Below are 12781 nucleotides of genomic sequence, written 5' to 3' on the forward strand. Positions count from 1 at the left end.
TTCCAGAATTTGGCTTTTTAAAAAAAAATCATTTTGTGACATTCTCACTGAAGAGACTTCCAATTATTTGCCCTAGACTTCTGCTTTCAGATGTAGTTAATTATGAAGTTATTACCCTATCCCATAATAATCCAATGCAGAGGCAATAATGTAATATAATACATACGTTTATATATATTAAATATTTATATATGTATTTTTATATAGTCTTAAAGTTACAACCGGCCCTTTGAGTGCAACCATAATGCTGATGTGGTCCGCGATGAAATTTAGTTTGACACCCCTAATGCATCTTACAAGTTACCTAACCAGTGCAGTAACTTTTAAGTTTTTAACTTTACTACACATCAGCATTTAACTTTGCCAACACTTATTTACTTCAAGTAAATATTTTAAATAAGGGCTTTTACTTTTACTAGACCTTTTCATGGAAGATATTTGACAACTAACATGTGTAATTAACATACTGAATGATGGCTGTCATGGCATACTGGGTAACTAACAGAAAGGAGCCATTGTAAATTGTATTAGTAACGTCTGTGCTTTTCCTGCAAGTAAAAATATCTGCCAAATTAATATTTTCACTTGTTTTTCTACCTTTACTAAAGAAAATGATTTGCAGTATAGCTTCTTCTCCCACTGTTTTAAAAGGAAAGCGTTTTACAAACATGCTCAGTCATGTCTAGAAAATCGGTCAACAGAACTTGCCTCTCCTCAGCTGCAGTAGCTGACAAGGTGACGCTGGGTGTCGCTGCAGAGCGTCTCATATCGCTCCTGTGTGCTCATTCCGCCACCGCCCCCTCCGCCTGCCTTTACTGTGTGCGCGTGTGTGTTTTGTGTCGGATAGAAAGTCAGCCTGGTTTCCAGCTGAGTGCTTGCTCTCTCACAGTGTGTATGTGTGTGTGTTGTCATTATTATCCACTCTGCTCCCAGCTCAGAATGGCCAGATTCACTCAGACTGAAACAAGAAGGCAGCACCATCCACAGCAGCCCCAGCCCGCTCACTCCAGCCTGGTTTTCACCGGACCGGGGGTACCACCGATCCAGCAACCACTGCTCCTTATCCCACATCAGCACCAGTACCCTCAGATCACATTTCCGAAACCCATGAACGGGACAGAATCCATTTCCATTCATCCGGAGAACGGCAACATGAAAGACCAAGATGCCATTAAGCTGTTTATCGGGCAGATACCGCGGAACTTGGAGGAAAAAGACCTGAAACCCCTGTTTGAACAGTTTGGGAAAATCCACGAACTGACAGTCCTCAAGGACCGATACACCGGCATGCACAAAGGTAACGTGTCGCCCCCTTTAAATCGCTGCGAGGCCCGTAACACTGTATAACTGCTTATTATTTCTTTCGAACTCATTTGTGTTGAAACAGTAACGAGAACAACGTGCGTATTTGTCACTTTTTTTTCATTTGATCCAGATATGATATCAGTCTACTATTCTTAACAATTCATCATGTGCACCATTGCTTTCGTGTTTTCATCTAACATGCATGAGGGTGTGTTATTTTGTCCCATATATGATTCCTTATAAAGTTATTTTAATCTAATATTTTCGATCATTTTTATTTCTACAATAAAAAAATTCCACATTTCTGATTACACAGAAAAGAAATGGGAGATTTACAAATATTATCAGGGCTTGCAGTGTCACAAATGATAGGGTGACTAACTCTGTTGGCCATGTTCTGAATTTCATTGCTATTTTCCTAACACGCTCTTAAGTGGGGCAGAGGCGCTTGGAAAAGATGCATTTTTAAAGAGCCTTGCCTTGCCAGTCCCGTCTTTTCGCGGAGGGGCGGCATCATTTATTCATCCCATACGCTTTCTTTAACATCTCTCCCCATGTGAGAATGGGGCTGGTACCTGGTGCATACCCGACCCAGCGAAATCAGTTCAAAAGCACAATGTCTCCAAAGGGCGCAAGAACTGTCACAAGATGACGGACGCAGGGTGTGCAGAGATGCTGCTTCTGCTGGCATGAGGGCTGAGGGAGGCGGAGGCTGTAAATCCGCTCAGCTCACACACTGACAACTTCCACCTTCCATAATGAAGCTGGCTATAAGGGTGTGTGGCGTAGATCTCAGCCTGGGTGGGGTTAAAAACATTTCACAATACCTTAGCCCCCCCCCCCCCCCCCCCCCCTTACTGTGGATCCCACAGACGTCATCATCATCATCATCATCATCATCATCATCATCATCATCATCATCATCATCATCATCATCGTCATCCATCACCAGTTTCAACCAACTTTTAGTTTGTTGTTAGCATGACATTTATGCTTCCCTGGTGGCAGAATCATAACTATTTTGAATGCAATCAACCAAGGGCAATACATTTCCGAGACACAAACTGACAATCATTTTATCAAAAATCATAAGTCCAAAGAAACAAAATCAATCATTCAAAGAGAAAAAACAAAATCACTCTCCAAAACAGCGTTTGCCACACTTTTTTATGAATTAAAATGTGCATTAATATTTGTGTTTTTAATACTGTCCAATGCATGTCACAGAACAAAAACATGATCATCCTTTGGTTGCAGTATTAGTACAAATATATATATAAAATAAGCCTGTTTCTAAATTATTTCCCCATCTTGCGTTCCTGCAGAGCAGATGTTGATATGTGAGGGATGTTAGTACAGGAGATAAGCCTTTTATTGCAGTGACATTTAGAAAAGACAAATGACAATCTGTGGCGGTAATGTAAATGCCATTTGCAAACAATGTCTTCTATGATATATACAATCACCATGAAAAGAAATATTACATCTGTTACCATTACAAAGGTTGACCACAACTGTCACAAAGCCCTTGTTTTGAGGCGGCAGCAAAAAAAGACTTAAATATGAGTTTTTTCTGTTCATTCATATGATTGACATCCTGGGAAAGACACAATTATACACATTTAAAAAAAAAAAAAAGTACAGTTGGGGTAAGTGATAATAAAGACACAGAAACAAAGGAAAGGCAACATTTAGCTAATTATGTAAAGATTTATATATTTTATGTTGCAGTTGATCTAACATATTTGCTATCTTGCAAAATGTCTGTGATCATATTTGGATGTATTGAATGTTGATAAAGTTTTCATGCTCGATGCACCATTAGATTGTGCTGTCATAGCTTCTATTAGCAACATATTTTATAAAGCAACTTGCAGTATGGCTATCACTTCATACAGTTGAAATTCATAGAAGGGAAGACATCTCTTCAGTGTAGCACTCATTTGGCATTCTTCGGTATCTGTTTGTGTGTGGATGCATATACTAAAATGTCAGTGTTGCATAAAGATTGCACTGTATAGCTCTTGAGTGATTGTCGCCCAATAGGTGTTAGGAAAAGGCAATTTTGTTTTAACTGTTTATTCCCTTAAATAAACAAACAAAACATCTTATATGTTAGCTTGTTTTTACAGGTCAAGGTGCTCATCTCTCTTACCTGAGTTGATAATGATAATTGTATAGTTATTTTTAGAAAACCAAATTAATTACAATTTTAAGGGTTCAAGGTTCAATCAAATTAAATGGTTTACAATGTAATGAATTCAGGCAACACACACACACACACACACACACACACACACACACACACACACACACACACACACACACACACACACACACACACACACACACACACACACACACACACACATCATTCTGAGTGTTGTGCATTCGTAGTCATTGCACTTATTCTGTCATTTTGATTTTAATTTCATCCACGTTGCCCTTTTTTTGTTTGTTATTTCTTTCTTTTCTTATGCAACTATTTTCCCCCTTGGTAATCCATGAGGGAAAACATGGAATTAGTTTGTAAAGCGTGATAATAATGCATGGCCATAATAACTTGACTCAAGAGGATTAGCAAATGTGCATTGTCTGAAGCAGCAGTCTCCTGGGTGATCAGCTGGTTGCCTCCCTAAACAGTGGCTGCCTCTGCCAATTAAAAATTCAGTCTAGTCTGCCTCTTCAAATGATTAATTCTGCCCGCGCTGTCGATGGCCTGCCAATTATTGTCGCCCAATTGGTATTAATAGGTAGAGGATTTCCTGATGTTGAATTTATCACAGGCTGTGAAAACTTCTCCCTTTGGCACTAATTAGCTTCCACTTATAGTGCTTGCAAAATACACAATTGGACACTTAGGCACATGCATATATGCAATAACAAGGCTTTAATCTATATTATTATTATAACCTCCAACAAGGAGGTTATGTTTTTGGTTTGGCTTATTTGTCAGCGGGATTATGGGAAAACTACTGGTCAAATTTCCATGTCAGTTTGTGGAAGGATTTTCTTTTCTTGTTCATTTTTGTGATCAAATAAATAGTCTTGCTTTGGCAAAGTGGATGTATATGCAAATCACTCAGAATAATGCTGGATCTGTTTCAGTGTAGATTTATGTGTAATTCATCTGTTCGTCTGGACAGATTTTATCCTGTGAGTTCGGTTGAGACTGACTAATCTTTCATCGTGCAGTGAAGAAACATGAGCTCAAACGAGACAGAAAGAGAAGGAATAAAATGCTTTTTTCTGCAGGTGTGATTCAGCACAGCAGACAGATGAACAGACAACACAATCCCTACACTGCTTCAATCCGCTGCCAACTCAGCCCCGGTATCAATATTAAACTAGTCTCGGGTGTCAGTGTGTTAATGCATTTATAAATGGACCAAAGATATTGCCGTAGACCCCAGCCAAGCAGAAGCACATTAAATCACAGAATAATCTAATTAAATATTTATTCAAGTTTGTATTTTTTTCTCTCTCTCTGAGCAAGTCTGATGGATAGCATTCCTCGGTGGGTTGCCCTCCCAATAAAAAAAGAAAATGAAGGAAACAGGAATAGCTGGAATATATACATAAAAACAAAATGTTATGGTATGAATAGGAGACTGAAGTTTTTATATTTTAAACAATGCCTGCAAGGCAGCAGCATTGATGCAACTCAGCACTGGTTTGTAGAAGCCTCTCTCTCATCTTTGACATGATGGAAGTCGAAGCACATCTACACGTCTCCATATTGTGTGTGCCTTATGGAAAGTGTCAAAGATCACCACACTGCTGTAGGACAGCATCCCCCCTGGGGAAACAGATGGGATAAATTCACTTACAGACTATAAACAGAGCTGTAGAAGTGACATGGACGCACATACACAACACTCTGTGATGATATTACTGATTTACTGTAACAGACAGCAGTGGAGCCTGTAGGCTTTTTGTTAATAAGCCAGTTGTGTGGTTGATTATTGTATAAAACAGTTTTATTATTGTTTCAAGAAGGACTTTATTCCATATGTGAACACTGACAAAGGAAAAAACAAGTCTCCTTGCTGTGTGCAGTGATTCGATTGAACAAATCTAGAATAAAATCTTCTGTCAGGGCTAGTGAGCGAAGGCCACCGAGCCAATCTAATGCAGTAACAGCACTGGCTTCGCAATCTTTAAACGTCTGTAAATATTGTAATAAGCAACAGGGCTTTCCTCATAAAAGATGCAGCAGCTCAACTGGTACTGACAGGCGCTATGGGCCTTGACTTCAGGATGAGGAGCGCTGCCTCCCTCTCTTTGTTCCTCTTTTCTGTTGGTTTTCCAAGGAGATTGCCAATCTCAGATACCGACAAGGCCGCGCTCTGCCGGAGGTTAGCGTCCGCACACCAAACTCACCTGGTTTTTATTCTGTCTCCGCTTCTTTGTCCTTAATCCCTGCCCAAGAGAGCCTTTCAAATGGATTGATTTCCTGCGCCAATGCAACATTCATAATGGCTTGCAGTATATCATGCTTTCAGTACGTTAGAAGTGCAGTTATCCCATGACCTTTCTGGAATATGTTTGCTCTTAATAGGTGCCTGGAGCTGGGACATATATGGGGAGATGTGGTATGAGGTCTAAGGGGAAAACATGTAGCATTTTCATCACTTTTTTTTATCAAATTAAACTATACACAACATCTGTATCCAATTAAACAGACTATGAAGTTCTGTGGTGGTTGGTTTAAAGTTGTGGACAGTGTCATGATTCAGGGCATGATTAATTTGACAGATTGTAAAGGTTAAACTTTAAATAGTTTTCATCTCTTACCTGGAAGTTAATCCATGTATCATTTGGTATTTGCTTTTGCTTATGCTTGCTGTGATATAATGATGTTTTTATGTGTTAGTGCATTTCAAAAAGCACCAATGATGTTTGAGAAAAGGCTTTCTAGTATAGACTTTGAAGAATATTAATGATATTTTTTATTTGAATTTATTACCATTGTTAGGAAACGTCATACTGTCTTTGATGGATATACTGACAGACTTTTCAAATTCTAAATTAAGGGATGTAGGGTTGGATTTAAGAGTCCATAGAGGTATACCGCCTTCTTGTTCATACACAAAGGTCACAGCAGCTTTTTCCTTAGACTTAATAGAGGGATAGAAGCCTATCTATTTTGTATGGGTAGCTTAGCAGATAGTGCCATTGCCTACAGAGCAGAGTGTACTCTTATGAGGGGAGGGGGGTTATAAAGGCACAGAGGGGGAAAGAAGGAGGGAGCGAGGGAGGTGGGGGTTGGCGGTTTCTGTTAGAATAGCATGAGCTCTTTAATGTTGTGTTTGAGCCTGGCTGGGCACAGATTCATTTTAGATGGAAAATGAAATAACAAGGGAGAGGAGAGAGAGGAGATTTTAATGCAATGTTTTTGCGATAATCCCTCTCCATTTTGGAATGGTTCAGGAGAACTCATGCGATAAAGCCTTGTACAAGCCTGGAAAATAATAAGTTATTTGTCTTGCCTTATAGTACTGTGCCCTTGGAGGGCTCGCTAACTCCCATGTTTTGGCCAACAAACAATCACAGATTAGTCAAGCTGTCACATCTCTCTGAATGTTAAATGGTTGAGCCCTTGATGCTGGTGTGAATGAACAATGCATTCATGTCGTACATGTATCAGCCTGAAAGTGCACCTGCATATAACTAATCTGTGTGGATATAACTTAGCACTGCCACTAGACCGACAGGGAGGACGGCACATCTATGCAGCGGAGCCCACAAGGCAAATGACAGACAGACACATGAGCGCAGAACAATGGATGAATGGACAGATGGATAAGTGGAAGGGGGAAGATGAAGTGTTTGTCAGAGAAACAAATAGTCGCTTTCATCTCAAGGCAGAAGTATAGAGTAGAGTGATGGCTCAGCGCTGGACATGGAGGATCCCTCTGACAGGTTGAAAGCTGCTTGGACACTGGAGGGTTGGATGGATGGAGGATGGAGGGTGGAGGGTGGAGGGTGGAGGGTGTAGGAGGAGGAGCAGCAGAGGTCAAGTTTAACAAATGTACGGTTTAAAATAATCTTTTGAAAGCTGTTAACATGAGAAACTGCCTCTTGTAACACTCCGTTATTACTGGTGCTGCTAGTGCAGATACAACTTCTACCACTGGTCTGCAAGAAGATTTACTGAACAGCTTTTATTACATCTAAATTTACAATGTAAGCAAAAACACAAAAACCTTAAATGTCATGTAACAACAGACTAAAACACGTTGAAATTGACAACATACATAATAACTTTCGAAATTGTTATAATGGCACGGTCAACAGCACTATCAGCATGGAGACCTTTTTCCTTCAAATATTAAGCAATCCCCAATTTGTGATGGAGACACATTTCAGATTGGGAACACGTCTATGACTGCTCAGGTCTGGAAGGGATGTGTGAAGAAGATACATGCTGCTCAGCACAGTTATAAATAGAAATTCTGTGGTATTTCCAAAAATAGGTTAAGCTGCCATCGCTGCACTGCTGGCATGACATCACTGATTGCCTGCCAGCCTCCCCCAAAAGACGGCTCACATACTGTGCTCAAAAGGAGGGGGAGAGCGAGGCAGAGACACAGGCAGCATCTGTGGGCGACTGTAGGGCCATGTCCCCATCATTTCCACCGTCGGCCCCCCTACTCTCCTCACACACCATCCCTTACATCACGCAACCATCTCTCCCCTCACTTCTTCCATCTATCTTTCCTGCTGAAGCGGCGTCGCTGTAGCTAACAGCCCCTGTGCTTTATCGTTGGAGACACTAACTGGTCAGGGGCTTTGTACTGGAGATGTATCGCATCCACATTTTAGTTTAGTGCGATGCAAGCAAATGATGTGCCAAATAGTGCAGAAGAGACATATGAGGGATTTCATTTGTGTTTGTTTTTTGATGATCAAATGTAGATGTGGTTGAATGAGCAGTGTATGCAGACTTTACATGGGTTCCAACATGGCATCCGCTCTGTGGTTCACTCATCAACGCTAGATCTGGCTTAATTAAAAAAGACAACTCAAATTAATTAATGGTGATGGGCTCCCATATCTGCTTTGTCTGCTCTTGGGGTTCATTTGAGAGTTCTTTCTTTACCATTCTTCTGACCTATATATAATATATTATATAATATTAAGATAGATAGATAGCTAGATAGAAAGATAGATATATATTTAGATAGATAGATAGATAGATAGATAGATAGATAGATAGACCTTGTTTCATTGGCAGGACAGTATTTCTTGAATTCACTGGGTTGAATGTGGTATAGGAAATATATGTGAATGCAATTAACACCCTGGTGCCTGCTTGTTAGTCAGACCGTTGGTGTCAATTATTACCCTTCTCGTGCTCTGTGGTGACGTAAGTTTCAAAAGAAAGAATTCAGTACATGAAACAATAAATATAAGCAGCAGAGCACTCATTACTTGTTTTAAAAAGACGTGCAAATAGGTGGCCTAGCAGCATGACAAAGAACAATGTTTGTGTGTGTGTCTGGTTTTTCTCCCCCTCACATGTCTTTCTTCCTCACGCGTCTTTCAATCACTCAATCTGGGCAAACTCTCTGTCTTTGAAGCGCTGTCTTTAAAGGTATCTTTCAATTTGTAAAATCAAAGTGAGAAGCTCATCCGTCTCTTAGTCAACAGTCAGTTTGCAGCTGCCAGTCATCTGCGATTGTGGCTTAATGCTTTGATCAATTGATCCGTCTCAAAGGTTTAAATGCCTTTCACCTTTCAAAAGAGGACAAGCATAGTTCGAAATATTGCATCAAATGTTAATTAGGTACATTATATGAAGACTTTCCATCAGTGGAAATGTATGGTGCACTGTAGCAGGAGGCAATGGGCGTGAGCCAAGTGAAAGTGATTTGATTATGTCCTCATGGTCCTGTTTATCTTTCCAGGAGTTTGTCACATGAACAGAAGGAAATGCAGTTTTCTGACTGTGACTGGGGGAGGGGCTCACAGAAAGTTCTATTGATTTCTGTGTAAATTGCCTGGTCTGAGCAGGCTTGGCTGGGGGGGGGGGGAGGCCGGGATGACGGGTCGGAGCGACAGGACTTGGCAGGTAAACTCTTGTTGCCCTCCCAGAAGTAACACGGCAGGAGGCAGTAAGTGTGAACCTAGACATTATTTACAGCTCTGTGAAACTCCATCCATTAACAGTGTCAATTAGCTAGCTCATCAGGGATGCAGACCACTAGATGTATTTATAGATTGGGCCCTGGCTTTTATAGCAGAAGAAGGATGAAGTACACAAATAGTCTACAAAAGCAGAGGCTTACTTTAAGGACCACAGTGCGGTGGAGGATGCCAAAGTGCTGTTTCCTAAGTGTTGTCCATAACCGCATATTGAAATAGTTCTGGCCAACTTGGGAATGGGGGGCCAGTTGCAATCTATCACCCCTTGGAAATGCACATACTGCCAAAGGGCATTATCTCAGGAACTTTGTCAGGAACTCGTTGAAACTGTACTGTTTTCCACCCTCCTAATGCTGATATGCCTACACTATATAGCCCTGTGTCAGCCTTTGAGAGAAATACTCTACAGTTGGATATGAAGAACCACTTGTGCCCTGAGAGAACTTAACCTGAAAACCACACAATAGTGATTGTAAAGGTGTCTATACCTCTTCATTGTTCTTCATATCTTCTTTGTCCCAGTAATGATTCGTACAAATACAAAGAGTCTTTCAGAAAGCAATCATTGTCATACTCATTAGACAATGCACGCCATACAATGAGATGTGCATTGTTATGTTTTTTAAATGCGTAGCTTCACACACGCCCACAGGCACTCCTCTGCAGTCTATGGATCTATTTGACTGCTGCATGCAGGCTTTAGTGTAGTCTATGTGAGCAAGTAGCAACAAATCAATCGCTGAGGTACCCTACTCAGGGGTCAGAGAGGATATGAGGGGGGACTATTTCTTGCCCTTATGATGGACACCGATGCTCCTCCGCGCTCTGCAACGTTCATCCTCCCCCAGCCATTGCTCAAGGTGAAGGGATGATGGGAGGGGTATAGTGAAAGGAGAAATGAAGGAGGATTTTGGAGCTGGATGTAGCAGAGAAGAAGGTGTGGGGTGATTGATGATGGAGTGATGGAAGAGTGTAGTCAGCTTGAGGATCATGAGATGGTGACTGAACACAGGCACCAGCTTCCTTTAAGGTGGCTGTCTGACTTAATTAAGGTTTACAGGTTACGCTAGGCTACTGCTTATATTACAGTGCTCATTACAAGCCCATTAGGCCTGGGCAGAGAAAATATTGTTGTCAGAACAATGAATGAGAGCTTTTCGGAAAGTCCCTGCCAACTCCATGCTCCAGCTCTTCTTTATTAGCTCTCTCTGTCCGTCCACCCTCAATCTGTCCTCCTCCTCCCAGAACATTGGCAGGATGGTTGGAGTGTGAGAACAGATCGAGGATCTTTTATTCCAAAGGTGAGGGAGTGATTATATGAGTTAAAAGCTTCTCTGAGACCAGACTGATTACCCCCCTCACGGTCAATCTGCGCCACTGAGCCTCCTGCCTCCCTGGCTGGCAATGATTCAGGTCATAATCACATTGTATCAGTGCTGATGATGTGTGTTTCAGTTTCCGACCCCTCTGAAAGGCTATCAGTTCCCCCGGAGCCCCACATGGCAGTAAATGAAGTAACCAAGTAATCTACCCACAGTGATAGCGTTTTCCAAAGAGTGCAAATGATGTGTGAGGGAGCAGGCGAGTGTGGTGCCAGGACTGGCTTGGTGAGCGCTATACCTTCACACTTTCTGGCCAAGGAAATGCCACATTGAGAGCAAGTTCACACTCTTTCATAGCACCGAGGCAGTTTGGCTCCTCTGGGGTAACGAGATGGAGGAAAGGGAGCAAAGAGGCAGAGTGAAAAGAGAGACGTTGTGGTTTAAACCAACCCAGTCCCTATGGAGCTGCATTGATATTTGACGGTTCTGCAGCACACGATTTATGCCCATTGCCGATGTAGAAGTATTTGCCCCTGCACTTGAACGTCAAAGCCTGTAGCTGTCAGTTGCTATAGTGGCAGGCACAAATTCATCTCTTAATGGTCCCTCAAGCATAAATATTAAAATCATTAGAGGACCAGTGTGTAGACTTTATTGGCTTCTAGCGGTAAGATCAACTTAACATGTCCCTCAGATTTTCTTTTTCTAAGTGTGCAGAGGAACCAATGGTCTTCAAGTCCATTTGTGCCACTAAAATCAAGCTGCCACTTAAAAACTTAAAGTTTACAATTTGTCGTTTTTGGCTACTGCATAAACAAGGCAGTGTTACATTGAAGACTCATTTGAAGAAGACCATTATATATATATCAATATTATACTCAATTTCTGCCAGTGCCTCCCTAAATCCTAAACACTGGCCCTCTTTCTGAGAAGATGAAAAAAGCACAAATACAAAAAGCAACACACCCAGAGTCCATTTTATATGGATCTGATTAAAGATGAATAAAGAAAAACAATAATTGGATTTAGAATTGGATTTAGAATTCAAAGGTTAACTGTCTTTGAGAGCGTAGCCCATACATCAACAATGTTATTGTTACTTTGTAAGTTTTCTATTTGTTTCTATCTTTTGTTCTTTCTTTTATTGAACACATTAAACAGACATTAAGCAAGTACTGGACATTTCAAAAAACAATCCAAAAAAAGGTATAAATTAAATGAATAGTTACATTTGAAATATATAATAAACAACTTAAACAAAGTATCTATAAAATAATAAATACGCGAGTTCTACATTTTGGATCTAACAAAGACTGAATATATAGTAAGATATATAAGAATATAAGTGTTTAGTTTTACATCCGCAATTATTGATGTAATAATTTACAAATATCCAGTATTTATATGAACTCTTTACTTTTATCTATGTGTTGTTGTTATCTAGTATATCTATCTTGTTTTCCAGTGCACAACTATTTTTTAACAAAATGTAATTTTTCTGTGTTGTCAATAAAGCTATTTTGAATAAGCCAATCAGATGGCGCCTGCTCTGCAGTGTCTCGAGTGGTGTTTGCGGGCAAGTTGCAATAATAAATGCACCTGTGTTCTTATTATACATCAATGGTGTCGATTGACGAGCTGTTAGCAAACTATAAAAAAGTTACGTTATTGTTCAGGAAACACTAAGTTTCTATTATAAGTAATGTTAAGAAGGACTTTTAAGTTACTAGTTTATAGCTTTGTGCTAAGGTGGACCTTTTAATGAAAGCATGTCGTGTAGAAGCTCGTCGAAGTTGGTAAGTGATGACAAACAATTTGTGACATTAATTAAAAGTACGCCATTAGGGGTCAATGCTAACGGCTAGGTAAGGATACAGTACAGTTAGCTTACTCCCAGGTAGTTAATGCAACGCTTGAGCATATTATGCAACTTCAATGTTTTACAATTGCTTCGGCAAGGTTAGCTGGTAAACATGGAAGTGTTGTCAAAAATATCTTTGTGC

The 12781-nt window shown here is 40.5% G+C and overlaps 1 protein-coding gene across 6 annotated transcripts in view; it reads left to right on the plus strand.

The window, feature by feature from the left end:
- The first annotated feature begins 934 nt into the window (after window positions 1–934).
- The window catches only part of celf5a (cugbp, Elav-like family member 5a), a 178909-nt gene continuing 167062 nt past the window's right edge, over window positions 935–12781 (plus strand). For all 6 annotated transcript variants that reach the window (XM_034147885.1, XM_034147886.1, XM_034147887.1 and 3 more), the window contains exon 1: window positions 935–1297. In XM_034147885.1, the coding sequence (XP_034003776.1) occupies window positions 940–1297 (358 nt within the window). In that variant the 5' untranslated portion in view covers window positions 935–939. The remainder of the gene's footprint in view (window positions 1298–12781) is intronic.

The sequence above is a fragment of the Trematomus bernacchii genome, unplaced genomic scaffold (assembly GCF_902827165.1).
Source record: "Trematomus bernacchii unplaced genomic scaffold, fTreBer1.1, whole genome shotgun sequence".
Classification (NCBI taxonomy): Eukaryota; Metazoa; Chordata; class Actinopteri; order Perciformes; family Nototheniidae; genus Trematomus; species Trematomus bernacchii.